Source organism: Dermacentor variabilis, chromosome 9, assembly GCF_050947875.1.
Source record: "Dermacentor variabilis isolate Ectoservices chromosome 9, ASM5094787v1, whole genome shotgun sequence".
NCBI lineage: Eukaryota > Metazoa > Arthropoda > Arachnida > Ixodida > Ixodidae > Dermacentor > Dermacentor variabilis.
The window spans coordinates 141,741,016-141,762,443 of NC_134576.1; the positions used below are offsets into that span (position 1 = coordinate 141,741,016).

At 43.3% G+C, this 21,428-nt stretch overlaps 1 protein-coding gene across 1 annotated transcript in view; it reads left to right on the plus strand.

The window, feature by feature from the left end:
• Positions 1-13,953, plus strand: part of LOC142557705 (inner nuclear membrane protein Man1-like) — a 53,853-nt gene extending 39,900 nt beyond the window's left edge. The window contains exons 11-13 of the mRNA XM_075669744.1: positions 200-305; positions 5,055-5,133; positions 13,642-13,953. Of these exons, the coding sequence (XP_075525859.1) occupies positions 200-305; positions 5,055-5,133; positions 13,642-13,793 (337 nt within the window). The 3' untranslated portion in view covers positions 13,794-13,953. The remainder of the gene's footprint in view (positions 1-199; positions 306-5,054; positions 5,134-13,641) is intronic.
• The last annotated feature ends 7,475 nt before the right edge of the window (positions 13,954-21,428 follow it).

Sequence of the window (21,428 nt, forward strand, 5' to 3'; positions counted from 1 at the left end):
ATGCATTATCTCTATGGGAGTTCGTTGGTACTGTACTAATCCATTGTAAAACTGGAAGTTGTAATATCAGGGTATGCATACCCAGAGTTTTATTGTATAACAAATCTATTTTCACCTCGAATGTGCCTTTTATACGAGGTTCAGCTACACTTAGTGCATCTGCACTTTTTAACCTGGGCTGTGTGCAATGATACCGCAGGGAGTACGAAGATGACTGGCCCAGGCAGATTGAAAACGCGATTCTAGAGAAGTGTGAGGGCAATGCTGGCATCGTGCACATACACGTGGACACAGCATCCCGAGAGGTAAGCATGATTTCGTGTGATGGCACGAGTGGCTAGTGTAATGGCAACAGACTTTAACCTTTATGCAGTATTTCATTACCTGTTGTGTGACTTCAACTGGGGCACAAAAGTAACTTCTTGGCATTATCTGTGGCTAAAGATTATTGTGGCAACAGTAAGTGTTATTGCAAGGCCCATGTTTTGTAACATTCCATTTAATTTTTGTTTTCTTGATGTTTGTTGTGCCGAGTGGCTGATCTCTGTGATAACAATGCCATGGCAGCACCAAAGCCAATGATGAAAGATGAAAACATTAAAAAATAAATAGATCGTTCCATAATATCGCTTCCATTTTGTCAATGAACTAGTAAGAGCAAAAGCAAGAGCCTTGAACTTGCACTTTCTACTAGCACTCACCTGATTGCGTCATCAGGGCATTAGGGAAATGAAGGCACAGAGATGATGGTTCCCAAATGGGAAGTTTAAAAAAAATTTTTGCATCTCTATACAGGGTATTCCCTGTAACTTAAACAAAGGATTTTTAAGAAGTGATTAAACGCAGCTAAATGAAACCAACGACATATGGTTTGCCGTCATGTGGTGCTCCTTAGAATATTTTTTATATTCCGTTTAGCTAGTTAATTAACCGAGATCGATTATGCATATTTCTTAATATTCACTATAGGGCCAAGTTTGTTTCGTTGCGTTGTAGTTGCGTTTCATTGCATTGTCAAACAACCGGTCCAATTTTTTGTAGCAACGTACATGCCGTGTGGCTATATTTTTCGGCATTTAAAGAAAGCCCGCGAAATATGAAATAAAACCATGTGACTGCATTCGTGTGCTATCATATTTCAGCACTCTCAACTGTGCATCGAGCCTATCACTTCTCAGGGATGGCGGTGCTTCCTTTCAGTGTGCCACCACCAAAGATGCTGACGCAATGTGAAGCCGATGCCTAGAGCTGCAGCCGCTCACTTCGCCACGGTCTGTGAGCACGGTTCTTTCACATGAAGCACGGTTGAGAGCGCTGTAATAGCGCATGAGCACAGTCATGTGGTTTTATTTCATATTTCGCAGGCTTTCTTTAAATACCCCAAAAAATCACCATGCAGCATGTACGTTGCCACAGAAAACTAGATCGGTTGTTTCTGAAACCCCTCTACAATGCAATGAAACACACTTGGACCTAGAATGAATATTGAAGGAATTGCATAACTGATCTTAGTTACTTAACGAACTAAGTGGAATATAAAAAATACTCTAAGAAGGGCCATATAGCAGCAAACCATATGCTTTTGGTTTCATTCAGCTGCAGCTAACCACATGCTTTTTTTAATCCTTTGTTCAAGTTACATGAAATATGCAGATGTGCTGTTCCATTAGTATCTGTAAACACTACAGCTGAGAACTGAAAACAGATGCAGTTCAAAATCTGAATACTGAACCTTTCATAATTTTCTGTGACTACTCACATTTATAACTTGTTTTCTACATTCCTCATGATGGTAGTACAGGAGACTTCGGTTAATTTAACCCCAGTAGTACATTTTTCAATTAATTCAATCCCGACTGAAGGTCCCGGCCAGTGCCCATGCATTACCATATTTACTCGCATAATGATCGCACTTTTTTGTCAAAAAAATTTAACGCAAATTCAGGGGTGCGATCATTACGCGGGTTAAATTTCCCTCAGAAAAAAAAAAATGGTCCTGAATTTGCTGCGGGATGACGATAGGTCAACAAACAGATGGCTGCCGCTGTAACAATGCGGGACACCAAAACAAAAATGGCGGCCAGCGGGGCAAGCCGAATTCGTCCAACAAGATTTTTTTTTTCTCGTGAGTACATTACATGCATAAAAACAGTTTCTTCTATAACAATAATGAATAATATCATTATTATCGGCAAGCTTGTGGCAATAACATAGTCATGTCCACTTTGAGGGGAGAGAAACAGAGATGGGCGCGCTTAGCTGCCGGTGACATAGAAACACATGGCGGGCATGCTGCGGAAACTGCGGCATTTGTCTTCACTACTATGCTAATGTGGCATGTTTCTGCTTAGGGTGGGCGAATATCTTAGCTGTGCTACAAGCGTTGGCGTATGAATAAGGTACACTTCTAACATATCAGTGTAAACATGGCTACTATCGTTGCCGCTCGCGATTTGTTGCATGCCCACGAGTGCAGACGAGAAGAATCGAAAGGCGCCTTTTTCGTTGTTGTTGTTGACCACAACCATTATAAAGCCTACAAATAATAAAGCTGAGGCAAGTTTGGTTGTTGCTTTTTTTTTTCATGAAAGTGCGGAAAGTGATGAAAGGAATGAAATAGAGCATCTGCTTAAGAATGTTTGGTGCGTGCAAACTGCTTGATATGTCTTGAAGAGTCATTCGCGTAGCGTTCGACAGCATTCGACAGATGGTAAGCGCGATCATCGTTAGCTAGACGTGGCACACAACATATCGATGCGGCAAGTTCGGGGTGCGATCGTTACATACACGAGAAAGAAAATTGAATTTTGACGACAAAATTCAGGGGTGCGATCGTGAGTGCGATCATTATGTGAGTTAATATGGTATTATGGGCCTAAACTTATTATTTCCATCCTAAAGTTTGCCTTTGTCGGATACCCCATTTACTCAATTCTAACATGCCCTTGATTCTAATGTGCACCCGTTTCCCCGTAACAGAAAGAAAAAGAAAAAAGAAAAAAAAGCTTTTGACACTACCGTGCACCTATTATGCTTTCATACAGAAATAGAACTTTCTCTCATTTGGAAAAACAAATATTTACCCCCAATGTACTAAAGTTGAGATGAAGAAAGAAAGGTCGCAATTCTGCCCGAAAGGCGAAACATCAGTTGTGATAGCAAATTAGTAGACAGCTATACGAAGTAAGGATAGTAGTTTTATCGGCCGTATTGTAAACATTCACTTACTAGCTAAATCAGCAAGCATGCTGTCACTCGCACACAAGCAAACATGAACATGTCTCACTCGATGACCGTGAAAACTCGCTATCAAAATGCTGGAGTCAGGTGGTGAGCAAATTGACCTTCGTGCCGCCTCTTGCTCCAACGCAAACTATCGACAAGAACACAGTGCACACAAAGCTATTGGCCCTTGTTGCAACTAGATGCACAGGCTCTGTCCCCCATCGCAGATCGCTTTCAGGATAGGGCCGGCGTGGCCACACCATACGCAGCAGCCACCGGAACAGAACGCCTCTCCTTCTGTTTGTGCCAGTCCCGCACGGGAGTTTCGAGAACTCGGAACACACGTGATGCGGCCCGATTTCTGTTTGTCTTCGCGTACATGATCAATGTGACGAGCATGTGACGCCCCCTCGGGCATAATCTTCGTTGGCCCACAAGCTCAGTGGCTCGCCAGGCTCGGTGGACCACCAGGCTTGGTGTGCCACTGAGCCTTTCACTTTCCTTTTAAATGTGTCCCACCGGCCTTTCACTTTGCTTTTAAGTGTGGCATCATGATGAACTCGGCATTTCTTAGCAGTTAGCACTTCCATGCTGACAGAGCAAATGCAGAAAATGGGAAGAAAGACGGTAGACTAACATAAGCACACATACTACAGCACGTGGAGGAAGCTACGGCAGCTAGGCTCGAAGTGCATACAAGTTGGCCGTGTTGAAATGCTGGCGGTGATACGGTAACATAGATTTAGGGTCATACTCGATTCTAAAGCGGACAAAATTTTTGGACCCGTTTTATCTGAAAAGAATGTGTGCGTTAGATTTGAGTAAATATGGTAATTCATACTTAACCAGTCAGCACGCACATGCATGACCCATATGGCGACTCCAATGGTGATCCTTTTAGTTGCAACTTGTCTTGGAAGAACTTAGGAGACTTAGGAGATAGTGAATGAGTTGAACACACGTCATCTCCCTGTGAAAACACCTATTCTTGGCCTGCCCTAGGAAGATTTTCAAGCAATTATAGTAGCTCACAATGCCTGATTATTGTACTTACCCAATTCTAATGCGTCCCTCCCCCCTCTTTTTTTGGCAATGAAATTGGGCTGAAAATTGCCTGCGGGTTGAAGTGGTATATGAAACCAAAGCCACCTTTGTGACATTCGTATGCTTTACTGCTTAACACAGCTCTGTTGCAGCTAAGCAGACCTAAAAAAAAATGGCAGTATTACTTGAAAAGCAAAGCATTGATTGCAATAGCAAAGTATTAGACAATAACACAAAGCAAAGTTCATAGTTTCATTGGTCGTATAAATTGCAGCGAACATTCGCTTACTAATTACGTTACCAAGCATGGCGTTGTGCGCTGCACGGGCAAACATGAACTCATGTCACTTGATGACTGCGAACACTCACAATGACAACACTGATGCGATGAAGAGCGATGGCAGTGGCAGAAGAAGACAGCGCACATGAAGCTATCAGCCCCTCAGTGTGCATAGCCTTTGCACCAGCAGCAGATTACCACCAAGATAGGGTGCATGTGGTCGTGCCCAGCAGCCTCCGTACTAGAAGAAAGGCACGCCAACCTGCACTCAACCCCCCCCCCCCCCTTTGCCTTCTAGCGTGCACTATCCTATCCACCCCATGCCCCTCCCTGCATGCGAGATGCCGCTTCACTAAGCCGCTATCCTTCTCTGCTCTTCCTCACACGTACAGAAAATTGTGCACATCCTCAACCTTATTACACTTGGCCTCTTTTGCGCTCTTTTTAATTTTACTTAGACCATTATTTAATGTAAGGGCTTCGATCATCTTTTTTTCTTGAATAGGGCTGCGTCTACATGAAGTGTGCCAGCTTGGAGTCAGCAGGACAAGCATATCGTGCCCTGCATGGCTCGTGGTTCGATGGTAAGTGTTACATGACCTCTTATTTCTTTTCTTTTCTAAGAAACATTATTAAATATAATGAACTCGGATATTGCAAAGTAAATCTAAAATTAATGAATTTCTTTAGCTGATGGGGTGTATGCTTATAACAAACACAGTATGTTAAACCTGGATATAACGAATTTAGTAGAATTGGCAATTAGCTTTGTTATATAGAAATTCTATTATATTGAAATTCGACTTTTTATGCGAATAAATACAGTCGCCGATAGATTTTTCTTACATGAAAGAGGTTGCAATATTTTCCTAAATATCAGTCAATTGGATAAAGCACATTTTAATGAAAAGAAATATTCATTTTGTTAAATTTGAGAGTCGGCAACTAAAGATAGGGTTTCATGCCATGTTGATGATATCTTCACGTCAGCGGTACGAAGTGAAGTCAGCCATGCTTTTGTGTTGCCCACAGTGGGACGATGCTGTCATGAAAAGGACCAGCAGTGGGAAGTGAATGCTTCGTATACCTCTTGCCTCAATGTGTTTCCGAAACTTGGAGATAATGCGACCTCCACTACAGTCAAACCTCGATGCAATGAACCTCGATGTAATGAACTGTTTTACTTTCCCAGTCTTAGTTACATTGAAAACCATGTATTTTCTTTCGCAACTTAGTGATTTTGCGACCCAGTTTCGATAACAAAGTTTTTAGTCATTTCAAGCATGTCTTGGAGCCTGTCTGGCTAGCAAATCTAGAAAAAACTATAAATATGTCGGTCAAGGCAAAAGTTACTTCAAGCGTCCTTCTGTGTGAAAAGGTTGAGTGGAAAATCTGCCATCAAAGCGCAGGTGACGGGACACGGTAGAGAAAACACCGCTGCGCCATTTGTCACGTTGGTAAACAACTTACGGAGGCCGCGAGGCGCGCGGCAGCTTGCTGTGCCAGGAGAAACACTAGAGCTGATAATTCCTTCTGCAAAAGCAGAATGGGGAGGTTGTAAGCATGCGTTAATGTGTTCAAGATTGCATGGGGAAGGGTGGGCAGGAACGCGCACCTATCTGACATCTCTTTGCATGTGTCCGTGCGCGGGCCAAGTGTCATATCTTGGAGGCTGGGCGTAGGAATGAAATGGTTTTCATTATGGTTTTGGTTGCGTTCCACTGAAAGAGCTTCCATTCAGTTTCTGCTCCGGAATAAAAAAAATAAAATAAAGATGATTCGTAATGGTTCATAACGGTCTTGGTTCGCATGGGAAAATTTTCGAAGCAATGTAACCATAAAAACATACCATATTTACTCGAATCTAGGCCAATAGTTTTTTTCAAATAATCATATACCAAACTCTAGGGTCGGCTTAGATTCGAGGATATTAAGAAACGTGCCAGTTTGTAATTGAAAATGATAAATATGGTGCATAGCTAGCGCCATCTAGAAAAGTCAGTATCTCAGCCGCTATTAGCCGTGCCAGTTGCCAACTGAAGTACACGAGCGACATCGCTATGTTGACTTGAGTCGTACCGGCATGCGCAAGGAGGTTAAAGAAAAACTGCTGGAGTGGAAGTTCCCATAGCTTCTTACCAGGAAAGGTGAAGCCAATGCCTGCCCCTCCTTCATCTGAAATAGAGCCTTGTTGGGTGATATCCACTTACAGATTAAGTGATTTGGCTCTTTTATTGTAATGCTAGGCTAATTAGAAAATAAAAGCTGGTTGTTCCCAACGAAAAAAGTAATTTCTTCTGAATATTGATGACGCTCTCCCCAATACAATAGACTAGGATATTCAGATTTCATACTAAAATCAGTAATACAGAGATACACCTAGATAAGTATCTGTCTGGTAAAATAAGGCATGATTAAGCAAGGAGGTTGATTAACTCACAATAATTTGTGTGCAAAAAGCGCTTTTTCATAATTTTTATCGTTTATTTATAGTTTTATTGTGTCCCTCCTGTGCGGCTTCACCTTCGGGACATAGTTTCCACTCTAGCAGTTTATTTTTAACCTTCTTGGGCGTGTGGCGTTGTCCATAGCGTGGCATTATTGTAATGCCACCAAACAGGCGATGCCACTATAGTGCTGCTTTCAGACGAAAGGTTGTGCTAGCCGAAGAGGCATCATCAAACGTTCAAGCCGGGCGGGGCTTCATCATCAATGAGAAAAACGCCCATCATTGCAGGGGTAACGGGGGGAAGCTTTCTGCATGTGCCGCAATGAGGAGATGGCGGCAGTAAGGAAAATAAGCGTGCGATAACAGAGAGGAGCTGTTCAGCAAGATCGTGCCGCGTTTTGATGTGTGCGAGCCATGCTGCACTGTCTGCGCATGCATGGGCCTTGCCGACGCAAGCTTGCACGTGTCCGCAAGTGTGTACGGTCTGAACTATAGCGATGAGGCTAGCAGCGATGATAACGCAGAGTGAGCTCGGCATGTTTATATTAAATAAATGCTGTTTTCATTTTGTGACCGCTGTCCTCACTTCTTTGTTCGGCCTACGTTCGAGGTAAGTATTTTTATTTTTTTCTAGCTTCGGGCATTCGGGGGTCGGCTTAAAGTCGGGGCCGGCCTAGATTTGAGTAAATACAGTAGTATTTATTTTTCTCAGTAAGTGAATTATGAATTCTGAGATCATGCTCAGTGCTTTGAGTCAAGACACTGTGCATGATCTCATAAGTAGCACGTCATCTAGTGTACTCGCGGAAATGCAAGACCGCTGTTCTGTTAAAACATACCTAAAGAATATAAACAAATGAAGAAAAATTTGGTTACAGAACGTTATACCCATAAAAAACGAAACGATAAGCTCCTCAGTGCACAAGTTCTGGGTTCCTTTTTTTACCATGCTGGAAAATGCAAAGCGTGAGCCAAAATGGTTGGTGCCTTCATGTGCATTTTGTTGTTCCCATGCGTCTAGTGTTGGCAGTCGCATAATCTCAAATTTCCAAGACACGGTGTGAAGCGCTTGCTCGTGTTGTGACTGTCAGTTCATGGTCATCGAGTGAGATCTGTTAATGTTTGCCAGAGTGTGCATGGCACTGATAAAGCTACGAACCTTACTTTATGTAGTTGTATCTTTGCCATCGCCATCAATTTCTGCCGAAAATATCTTTTTACGCTTTTGTTTTTAATTTGTAGGCGCCTACTGCGGGCACTAAGTGCAGTAACTATGGTGTGCAAGATTTACGGTGCCGCGTGGTACAATACATCCAAACCTTGGACGCCGTGAGCCACGTCGAAGCATTGCTCTCGGCATGATCTGCACCGCATGCACTGGAGCTCATAACTGCACTATCATGACTCAAACTTCTTGCAATTTGTTTATAAGTCCTTGCTAGCAGATGCTATCCACCGGAAATTCTGTGAGAGTTTGTGAAGTTGTTTTTAATGTTAAAGCCTAAAAACTTCGAATTAAAAAAAAAGATATTCAATTTAACAAAGTTTTTCGCTGCAAGTACAACTTCGTTATATCGAGGTTCGACTGTACTAAATGAACGGAAAGACAGCTAACATGATGCCACACCATCTTGGCATGCCTATTCTTTCCACAAACGGCAGATTACCTCTAACACAGGGTGCGCGTGCTGCTGCCATGCGAATTCACGGCTGCACGAGCAAAAAAAAAAAAAATCACCCGCTGTGGTAGCTTAGTAGCTATGGTGTCGGGTTGCTAAGCATGAGTTCGTGGTATTGAAACCCGGCCACGGCAGCCGCATTTAGATTGGGGTGAAATGCAAAAACACCCTTGTACAGTGAAACCTTGTTAAACCGTAGTTGGCTGGAGCTCGGAAAAAGTATGTATTAAACGGTAGTACTGCTTAACCGAAATAGCATGAGATCGCCCACTTACTTGTCAAAAATGGAACTCAGAGAGAGAGCGATGAAAGGGGAAAAAAACATGCAGTATTTATTTACTTCGCATGACAAAAATGTTATTTTCGTTTGATGCCGCGGCGGCCTAACAGCGATGACCGCGGCCTCAAACTTACTGAAGCTGCGAGCCAGTTTTTCAGCCAGCCCCCTCTTCTCGGCAAATGCTTGCATGGCAGATTCCTCGTTGGCGTTGCATATTCTCCATGCACAGGTGCGGTAGCGTTACAGATGTCGCGGGGTGCTTTTTTCATTTCGGGGTGCTGTTCTCGTCATGACAATTGCATTCGTGTGGCTGACGTAACACGAAGCTTCTGCCACTGTCGGGCCTGAATCGCCTGTGCTGTCGCTTTCCATGTCGTCCTTATCACTGCTGCTAGGCGACACTTGGGCAACAATAGAGGCAACGATGGCGAAAAGTCAAACCTCGTAGCCGACGTCTCTTCATGGTCGCAGCAGCGCTGCCGAGGAACTGCTTCGCATTCCAAATGCCACACACCATAGTCAACAGTAGATCCCTGTCACGTGCCAGTGTGTGCCTACTTCTTCTTGTCACGTTCGATAGTACGAACAAGGTCTAATTTTTCTTCTATGCTGAGCTCCCAGCGTTTTTTTTAATCCGTGCTTCAGCAATAACGCAAATCCTTGCTTGCACGACGCCACAACGCTCTCTGGCACGGCGCCGAAATGATGTTGCTGTTGATGGAGCTTCACGTGCAAGCGCACAGGGTACTTTGATGCCGTTGTTCTGATCTCAAAGGCTTGTTGTTCTGCCGAGCGACCCGGTGTAGACGACGCACCGCCGTGTTTGCGCGACAAAAAGTGAAAACACTACGTGTTAACTGATACGTACGCAATAAGCTGGTACGGTTTATGCTGATACAAAACACATTATGTTCAGTGGCCGCTGAGTCGGGGATTTGTTTTTACTACTTTTAAAACTAAACTGCTGTTCAAGCGGGTATGGTTTAATGAGGTTTTACTGTACTTCGATTTAGGTGCATGTTAAAGAACCCCAGGTGGTCCAACTTTCCGGAGTCCCTCACTACGGCGTGCGTCATAATCCGTGGTTTTGGCACATAAAACCCCACAATGTAATAATAATATAAAAAAAAAGCGCTGCAACCTGCCCTCCCCTCCTTCTCTTCCTCTCCCACCCTTTCTAAAAAAATAATTCTGGGATTTTACGTGCCAAAACCACAATCTATTTTGAGAGGTAGTGGGGGACTCTGGAAATTTGGGCCACCTGGGGTTCTTTAACGTGAACCTAAATCGAAGTACACTGGTGTTTTCACATTTCGCCCCCACTGAAATGCGACTGCCGTGGCCAGGATTCGATCCCATGACCTCGTACTTAGCAGCCCAACACCATAGCCACTAAGCAACCACACCGTGCAATATAGAAACGGGACCTGCTGATTCATTCGGTTGACAATAGTGTTTTGTTGCAATGAGCATTTGTTTATTATTTTCTTGATACACTCACTAATTTGACAGTTCGGTTAATTCAGACATTCTTCTTGATCTCGTGAAATCTTAATTAACGAGGTTTTACTGTATCAACAGGCTTGGTTATACTGGGGTTATAAATACACTGTGTTCTATGAAGAAGAATTTATAAAAAGGTAAATACTTTGTTATAGGAGTTTGTTATATGGAGCTTTAATTGTATTTTCATTCATTTGACTCCAGTTAACTAGATTTTTTGACTAATTTGATCCTTATCGAAGGCGATAGCTGGTGCCCATACATCTCTATGGGACCAAAGTTTTGTTATTTCGATCCTAAAATTTATTTTTGCTGGATCATTCGAACTTGACCATTTAGCACACATGCGCTTTACTCCTATAATGACCCCAAAAGTGACCCCTTTAGTGGCAGCGTGTCCCGGCAGACTTTGTGGGAGAGTGAATGTGTTGAACATGTCATCTCCTGTTGAAAACGCTTAGTTTTCGCTTGCCTTAGAAAGATCTTCAAGCAAGAATGGTAGCCTACAAGGAATGAATATGATATTTACCCAAGTCTTAGGCCCGCCTTTTTGTCCAGAAAAATTGGGCCAAGAATTTCCAGTGCAGTGCAATCTGATTGTATTTGTGGCATTCACAATAGCCTGCCGTCATAGCCAGTTTAGCCAGCATCATCGCCACTGTCCTAACAAGATGGCGACAGATGAAATTCTTGCATAGCATGAATAGCAGCTAGCAGCAACATGTCGCATCACGATTTTTGCCGTTCCGGAGAATTGCATGTGCCGCAGGATGAGCTAGTTAAGTAGTTATTCTAGGTATGCCGTTTGCGACTGTTGAGGAATCTTTTGATAAATCCATAATATCAAATGTGCAATGGACCATACTGAGGACATGTTCTGTTTCTAGAAAGCAATAAAACCTGTCTCGGACTTATGACACTGTACATTAGCTGTAAATAAAGATATATAATCCATGACGGTGAAGTTTGCTGGTTTCATCCTTTATTTATTGCCAGTATTGGAAGCATGCTACATTTTTCTTGCTGAAGAATCGGGTGCACTTTCAATTCGGGGGCGTGTTAGAATTGGGCAACTACTGCTAAATAAATAACAATGTGTTTTGGCATTTTTTTCTGCATCTTGTTTCATTCAATCCGCTGGATAATTCAATTGATTTTGTCGGTCCTGTCAGGGTCAAATTAAAGGAAGTCGACTGTATTGGATGTAGTGAGGATAGTTTCATGTTGGATGCGAGTTCATTGTGACGAGGTTCAACTGTAAAAGAAAATATAATCAGAAAAGAGATGCAGACTCCAACTGTTGTGTAGTTCATATCCCTAATAACACAAAGTATGCTTTTGCAATATACCATATTTTCGCACAAATAACTTGTGTTTGCATCTGCCATGTGCTCCCAATTGCAACTGTTGAATAAAGACAAAGTGACTTACACAAAAAAGTGCGTACAGCAGTGGTGAACTCTGTAAAATCATCTCGACACCATTGTTGACGCAATGCGAATTTTCAGGAACAAGCTCTTGTTCTGCATGTCTTGTCACCAATTTTGCTGCTGCTCTTCTTCGGTATGACCTTGTCACAGTGGACTTTGAATTGCTGTGAAGATGCACTTAAGTGCAGAATTCATATAACCTACACGCGAGAACAGAGCTTTTGCAATTGCATTATGTCGGTGCAAGTGTGGTACTTCTAAAGGCAGCCTGACTGTATGACGCACTCTTATTTTGCTACAGAACTAGCTCAGAGGACCATCTCATTTGGCTTGCTGAGGAGGCAGGTGCAGTTTGAACTCAATATTTAATAAATAACTCAGGCTGAATCACACGTAAATACAGACAAGAGCCCTGCATTAAAGTAGCATAGCAGGATCCTCCAGTGGAGGTTAGTCAACGTAGCATACTAAAATCAGCAATGGCATTGAAATGAACAATACATGTAAAGGTAAATCACTTGAGGCACTAATACACTAAATTGTATGAACAGCAAAGTATGTATTTAATAGTTAATTTTTGATCAGTTTTTGATTGATGGTAATGAAGAAAATTATTCATATGGCAAGTTATTCCACAACATGATCTTTGGGAAGGTAGAGTTGAACACATTTGCTGTAATCTTCGAGGGCCTTGGGAACCAATATGTTCTGGCAGCAGCCAGTCTGGTACACTTTGAATTTAGGGAAATATTATGGTTAGCATTACAACTGTGGCTTGCATTTAGCAAAATATTAGTGTTAAAGGAGTATTGGCACATGTTTAGGAAGTCGTAGGAACTCTACCTCAGGCTTCTTGCACTTGGCAAGTATGAGGGTTGGGAAACTTGAGATATCTTGATGTGATGCTAAAGCCAATGTCCAAATGCCAGACCTGGCATAATCAACATTTTCATGACAGAGATCAGAATTTGCTGATCTAGTGTAGCAATAGAGCTAGCTACTATGGTGCTGTTCATAAAGAGAATAACAAAAAAGTGCTGTGGACGTTTCCTCTGGTTGCACTCAGTGCTTCACTCAGTGTTGCATGTGGCAGCTGGAATGATTGCAGGAATGAAGCAAGCTGCTTTATCATGACGTCATTATGTATCCACCTCCTGGGAACCAAAGTTAGTTTGCAGAAACAAGTAGTGTAGTAAATTATTTAGAGCATTCTGACGCTTGCCAGTATATTTTCTAGGATTTAGAAGATCTGGACGTTCATTTAATGAAAAAAATTACGAGTCAGAAACATTGTGCCAGTACTGCTTTAACCCTTTAAGTACCAATCCTGAGCTGTACTCATACCAGCAGTTCTTACCAATATCACCAAAGACTAGCCGTACTCGTCCATGCCACAGCTTCTGCTGTTTCGCTCACCGGTAATGAGCCACCCTTGCCAACTCAATTTGCATCATGCATTCGAGTTTCTGCACTTTTGACTCATTTTGTTATCATCTGTTCATTTAATTTTGTTCGAACCTCACAGGTGTGCTAAGGGAATGTTTTTTTTTCAGGTCAGATGACTTTCATTGAATTTTGGGTCTTCATAAGAGATAAACCGCATATACAATACGTTTTTTAAGATCCAGATGTAATGCACTATAATCTTCTGGAATAAAAAATATTGGTAAACTTTATGTACCTTCTACAGAAGAACTTTGGAGTTAATTAGAGGAAGTTGAAGCTGTAGCATGGCTGTTGATTTTCTGCAGGGAACCTGATCACAGTGAAGTACCTGCGGCTGGAGCGATACCATGATCGCTTTCCCGAGGCACGGTACTGCAACTCTTCGCTCCGGCCTAGCAACTCGTTAAGGCTCTCAATGGACAGCATCCCACCCGATCCCGAGGAGGACATGCTCTGAGGAAGGCACACCTGGTGACTTTTAGGCCGACCGACTAATTTACCACTGTTGCTTTGTTGTGGGCTTTTGGCAAGTGGTCCAGCTCGTCAGAGTTGCACAGAGCACTCAAAATTTAAGCTTGATTATAATAATAAAAAATGATAATAATTAAGAGCTGAAATTGAGCAGTGTCTTCTTTGTATACAATGTGCAAAGGTGAAAAATATTAGGTCTGTTTGATTCATGCGTGGTTCGCTGCACCATGTGCATGAGCTCAAAGTGCGCTACGCCATGGTTCTCAATTCACCACCCTATGCAACCCTTGAATGCAGTGTGGTGCAGGTGACGTGCTGCCTCAGTGCAGGGAAGCCCTGCACCTACTGGCGACGTGGTTCAGCTGATATGCATTGCGCATGCAGACAATGCTCATGTAGGTGATGTTTAGTGACACAGTTAGCACTTCCTGTGGAAGTGAAAATGGTCCTCAACCTCTAAAACAATGTTTCAACACAGCTGGAACAACGTTCGATTTGTTGTGGGCACTGGATTATCTGCACTGTCAGGTAGAGCAAGCGACATCATTTGTGGCGCAGCACCATGGAGGTGTTCCAGGAGCTCACTGAAAGCACACAAAGCTCATGTTAAACTGCGGATAACTTTTCTTTAATACTGGTGGCATGAACCATGCAGGAGTTCAATGTTGCTATTGCAGAGGGTCACCATGCATCCTATTTTATGTTCACTACAAGGTGGTCCCTCCCAGCAATTCTTTAATCTGCCAACTCCATCTTATGCTTGCAAATTTACTTCATTACTCTACCTAGTTCTTTGGTGGCATTGACTTCGTTTCCTTTCCCTTGGCACTCATTTCGTTGCTGCTTATCACTCTACTAGCTATCTATTAGTTGCTCGCTATTGGTATAGACATTACATGACCTGCCCAGATTGCATCTTCTTAGTCTCAATTAGTGCATCCTCTTACTCAGTTTTCTCTCTATTCCATTCTGTCTCTCTTTTAAAGCACATTCGACTGGTACTTTCAGAGTGCTCTGGTAGTGCTACAAGGGTTGTGTAGGATAGTAACTGAGCTTTACTGTGATCATAAAAAGGCTCCAGTGACAACATTGAAACAATGTTACTGCTAGGCCCCTCTTGTTTTCATAATATTGCTTCGGGTATGTCTTGCATGACTTCCATAGCAAGCAACCAGTAAAGTGTGCTATAAATGTTAAACAGATTCATTTTTGTCCCCTTGCTCACTGCAAAGTTTGACATTCTTGTTAAATTAATACGGTAGTAATATATCGGTACTTTTCATGTCAAGTAAGCGTCCATACGTGATTCGAGCGCAATAGAAATGCTTTTGACTAGGGGTATAGTACGAATATTAAAAGGTTTCAGGTATCACTGAATATCATATTTGTAATACTGTATTCACATTCAATTCAAAAACTACATATGCGAAATTTTAGAATATTCAGTTGGATATGAATATTCAAAACAAATTGAATATATTGGTGACTGTGTAGAAGTAAACAAAGTCATTAGCATTTGTTTCTATTTAACTTAAGAATATGTGTCTAAATTTGTGCTGAATTTTGTGATTTGGTGCTGCTGGCAAAATTTTGCATGCATAGTGCACTCGGCCATAGTGAAAGCCAGCCTCCCTGCAGCAAGGGGCACGGGTTTACGGACAGTGCAGGTGCACTTAGAGGGGAATCAAAGGGGATGGAAGCAACTGTCCAAAATAATCCAACTGCAATAAGAATGCTCTTTCTGTGAGTATAGGTACAATGGGCCAATCCTCAGCAGTGGTGCCCATCCTTGCATCTTCACTGAAAATATGCCAGCTCCCTACTGCATGCCCACATCATGCCTCTATGTAGCATATTGCATGCCGGTTACAACAGGATAGAGCGACAACTCATCCACTGCTGAGTGAAACCCAAGGCTTGTACTACAGATCTCACAGGTGACGGGCGTTCTGCGATGGGCATCAACACCATGCCTGTGTGCATTGCAGTATGCTATGAGGCGCTATTCGAAATGAGTATGGATGCATTACACGTTTACTTGCAGTTATAACCAAACATTTCTTTTTAATGCAAACGAAGGTGCCCTAGCCCTTCTTTCTGTAGTGTGATGCAGTATAACTTCTATTATATTGGTGGTTGTGCCATATTCTTGCAAGTGCAGTGCCTCGACAACAGTGAGTCAGTCAGAGGTCTCGTAATTCAGGGAAACAACAGAAGGGGTTTGCTGCACAAGCTGTGCTGCAGAAGTCCTGCTTGTATGTTGCACAAAACATAGGAAAAAGAAAAGACAATGTTGCACTTCTTTTCTAAGCAATGATCATGGCAAACAGTACAGCACCACCTAAATTTTTAAATGCGGCTTTTGCCCTTCCCATTTCTTACTTCCGCAGCACCAACCCCACTCCTGAGCCTATTGCTTGACAGCAAAGGCAATGAGTGATGGCTGGCGCAGGGTCAAATGCCTCCGAGTTTACAGGCATTTGATTTGCATAACAAGGCCCAGGTTGGCGAGAACAGACATCTAGTGGGCATTACGCAATTTTCCAAATTAACCTGAGTCAATTGCACCATCTTTTAGTCTAGTTTTTTTACCACTGATAACGTGACTGCGATGTTCCGAGATGTTACAATAACTAAACTTGCGAATAAATGCATCTGCCTATCATTATTCAATATTCAAAGCTACGCATTTGTATGCGATTAGTATTAAAACATTTTTATATTTGCCCACCCCTACTTTTAACCTGTTGCCTTTCAATATAGCTTTAGTCAGCATCTGTCCCGCTTTATTGTGATTCTTCTCAACACACAAGATTTCATGAGACATCATTTGAATAAGAAAATTGGCAGACTGAGTTAATGGTCCCATATAAATACACACTCAAAATGAATATACCATGCTACACTTCCAGGTTGAAGCTTTGAAATGTGGAATGGGCCATTCTTAAAGGTGCCTTGAAACATTTTTCTACCTAACAGCAGTGGAACAGCTGCGCCAATTGTGCCTAATTGTGCCAAGAGCAGTCCTGTGCATCATCCTTCCCCAAAATGGCACTTTAGCAGGAAATTGTGCCGCACCAAAGAAGCATAAGACCAAAAGCTTTGTTTCCTTCATGCACCGTCATTAATAGAACTGAAACCATAACCTGAAGCGTGCCATCAACCCAAGCTTGGAGGCCAATTGAATGGTCGTCGCCATGAATATAACCAATGTCATCACGTCCTCCATTTGCTATTTTTGGTAGTTTGTGGCATTTCTCTCTGGCAGAGTTTCCAATATACTACTGCTGTCCAGTTTTGTTGTTCGTGCCATTTGTGCTGCAGTTCTATGTCCTTCGTTCTAGTGTGGCACAAAGCTCACTAAAGGGGGCTGTCAGATTAAAAAGAAGTCTCAGATAATCTCTTGTTGCACATTGTTTGGCATAGTTATTTGCAGTGCCGCTTCAGAAATACCTTGTAAACACGTAACCATCCACTGGCACACAAATTTGCTACTAGACAGGGCCTTCCTTACAAACCTGCACGGTCAAAAGAGCAGATCGCATGGTTGTAATTTAAGCAGTTTTCACATGGTCCAACACAAATTTATATGCGAGATATTGCATGCTAGAAGTAAGGAAGCCTCTGGACGTCTTCATGGTAACTTCGGTTTAGGCGTGCAAGACCTGTAGGGCATGGTCTTCTTTACATGCCCTTCTGTGATACTTTTTTCTTGCTCACTTGAAGTGCGGCGAACATGCAGATGGCTGTTGCAAGTCAAAATCATAGAAACTGATTTATGCAGCAATATGTGCAGATGTAAAGCCTAGTTTGGTAATTTTGTCCTGGATGCTGCATTAATAAACCGGCCCTGCTATATTTACTGACCATTTTAATTTAACATCGAGACCAAGCACTCTACTTTCGACGCTGCTCCAAATTAGCTTTTTGCCTGCACTGAAGTTTGCACCGTATGTTCAAATGGCTGTTCCACCACTGATCTAGTCATAGAATGACATCACTATTAAATTATGTTGTCTCAAGAATCTCTTGCCACAAAAATTTTTCGAATGCTTGAAGCACAAGTGAAGTTAGACGTAGTTTCTGACCGATAAGAAGCCTTCTCAACTTTCATTTCCCCTAGTGCGCCGGAAGCTACACAGGGGAGACGGCACGGTATGCAAGGGAGCAATGCACCGCTGGCCCTCTTCAGTGTTTGAATGCGAGATGGCTTGTAGTGGCACTCTGTGGCGCCCGCTGTATTTATGCTATGTTTGAAGTAGTAGCTTAGCGCAAATAAAACCACGGGAACAAGAAATACGGACAAGGACAAGTCATACTCACAACTGTTTAATGGAAGGAAGAATAGTACATATATATACCGTATTTACCCGCGTATAACCCGCACCCCTAACTTTGAACTCGGCGGAAAAAAAAAAAAAGAACTCGCGTATAACCCGCACGTTTACCTGAAAAAAAAAAAAATGAGCGCTAGAAAGATGCAACTCACACTCAGTGATCATTTCGTTTTCAGAACATTTATTCAAACGACCGCCACCACGTCACTGCTTATCCGATTCTTAATCGTCGCCGCTCTCACTACTGCCATCCGAGGCTTCATCGCCACTCTCAAAGACGTAGTCGTCCTCGGAACCATCCAGACTATTACTGATCGCACATTTTTTAAAGCTTTTGCGCACCAAATCGGCCGGTATCGCTTTCCACGCATCCACGATCCACTGGCACAGCAATGGAATATCAGGCCTTCGCACGCGTCCCGTCGGTGTGAGGGCGTACATGCCGTCGGCCATCCACTGGGCATACAGCCGCTTCACGTGTGCCTTGAACGGCTTGTTCAGGCACACGTCGAGTGGCTGTAGCATGGACGTCATGCCGCCAGGTATTATGACGAGGTCGGTGCTGGTCTCGGCAAGGCGAGCCTTCACCGCATCAGTGCAGTGGCCTCTGAAGGAATCTAGTACGAGCATCGACCGGCGTGCCAGCAAGGCACCTGGTCTTCGCTCCCAGATTACTCGAAGCCAGTCACCGACTAGGCCACTGTTCATCCACGAATTTTCTTCCGCACGCACAACGATTCCTGGGGGCAGTGGAATGCTAGGTAGCGTCTTGCGTTTGAAAATCACATACGGGCGCAGTTTCGTGCCGTCAGCCAAAGCGCATAGCATGACTGTGCAGCGCAGCTTGGCATTTCCGCCGGTCAGCACGCCGACTGATTTGGAGCCCTTTTTTTCCATGGTCGTGTCCATCGGCATCTCAAAGTACACAGGTGTTTGATCAGCATTTCCCACCTGAGACAGCAAATAGCTGTGCTCCTTCCGAAGTGCGATCACATATCGTTGAAAGTTCAACAACTTTTCCTCGTAGGCTTCAGGAAGCCGCTGGCACATGGTTGTTCGCCGCCGCATAGAAAATCCATGTCTTCGCATGAAGCGCTGAAGCCATCCACGGCTTGCACGAAACTCACGTGGAATGTTCAATTCCCGGGCCAACTTCAGGGCTTCCATTTGCGCCATCTCAGTCGAAACAGCGTGGCCACGACTTCTCTGCTCCTCAATGAACTTCGCAAGCTGCGTCTCGAGGTGGGGGTACGCGCCAGTCTTCGGACCCCGAAACGCTCGCCTGTTCCGGTTCGTTGCTTCGAGACTCTCTTTTTTTCTTCCTCCAGTCGCGAATGCACGACTCGTCGACGTCATGCTGTCTTGCAGCAGCTCTGTTGCCGATTTCTTCGGCAGCGGCTATAATCTTTAGCTTCTCTTTCGCTGTGAAACACTGCCGTCGAGTCGCACTCATGATGCCAAAACAAAGCAGGCAAACAGTGCAAACTGGGGTAAGTACACTAAACAGCGCCTAACGCGAGGCTCAACAATGCTGGCCTTTCGTTGGCCCTTCATCGGCTTGACAAGCGTCGATGACGATGGGGATGGCGGACTACACGGGGAGGCCGCCGCACATTGCGGTGAAGCTGACCCCCCCCCCCCTCCCAAGGAAAAAATTCGCAGATAACTTGCACCCCCACTTTTTAAACGCGTTTTTTCACATTTTGGTGCGGGTTATACGCGAATAAATACGGTATCCTCTTGTCACGCATGCGCCTACCAAGCAGAAGAGAAGCCGGTACCATGCACATCAAAGGCGGTTGCGCAAGAGGTTAAATTCTGCATCTAGTAATGTGATAGAAGGCTCACTCACACATCTATCTCTATTCTTCTTGATAAAGAAGGCTTCAAGAGCGAGCCTGGAAGAGGCGTTGCCGCTCCTGCCAAGAATAGTAGTCGCAGAAAATCGAGCATCGCAACCACACGCGCTAACATGAGCCACCAAATGTGCGCCCTTATCCTCTTTTTTTCTGTAGTTTTTGCGCATGTTCCCTTAAACGGTCATTCACACAACGCTCGGTTTGACCAATGTAGAGCTGCCCTGATTTGACCCTGAGCTGCCCTGACCTGCCCTTGCTATAATTTTGATCTCAGAGGCCACGCGCAGCAACGCGCAACTGTCATCGACAATGCAAAGATGAAATGGTGTCTGTTTTTTTGAGATTGCAGACACATATACAGTTGAAGCCGGATATATCGAGCACGAATGGTATTGCAAAGTAGTTCGATATATCAATAATTCGATATATAAAATAAAAAAATTTGATACAATATTCCTCAGGGGGATATTACAGCTGTTTGTTATACACAATAATTTGTTTTATCAGGGTTCGATATACCCGGGTTTGACTGTATTTCTCATTTATTTAACTCAAATGAGCAATAATTGTATTACTAAGAATGTTCTTGTGATCACAAAATCAGCCAATAGCAGTTATGGGTCCAGCAGCTTGCGATGACGCTGCATGATGACATTGCGAAAGCGGGAGCAAGTGGTCTTTAATTGCTTTTGACACAAGATTGTAAATTCCATCCTGCATGTGGTGCAATAATATTTGGCTCACATGTTCACAGAAGCCTTATTAACAGATTGGCAGCAGCATCTTGCTGTGTTCAAGAAGTGTTTCAGGGCCCCTTTAAGAATACTTAGGCGCAAAAGTTTAGTACAACTGGTAAAAATTGTGAAACAGAAAGACGTGCTACAACATTTTCAGGTACATAAAGCGATGAAATGTAAAGTGACAAAAGTGGTAGTGGCTGGCCAGGGCTAGTCAATTTGTTGATGGTAAAAAAATTGTCAAAAAAGGAATTGCATAACATGCTAGGAATGAATTTCAGCTTGGCCAATCTTGGCTTTTCTTGCCAAAACAAGACCAAGATTGTGAGATGAAATCTTGGACTTCATGCAATCTTGTCCTCACAGCCATCGTCACTCAAGCATGAAGATGGAAGCTTGAAAGTCTAAACTTTGATTGTCGGCCGCAATTGTGAAGATGTGAATTGGCTGTTCTTGCTGAAACAGGACCAGTACTGTTGAGAAGATTGCAAAATTTTGGTCTTCAATCACGTCATCACTTTCGTGGTTTTGGTGTGAGAGAAAATGAAACAAACGTTTGGCTTTCAGTGGAAGTTGTCTCTGGAAAAAAATGTAATCCCTTTCCTTAAATAAGCAGAGAGTATTCAAAAGCAGTAATCAGTAAAGCCAGGTTCTGCATCTCTTCAAAAAAGCAATGTAAGCAGGTGAA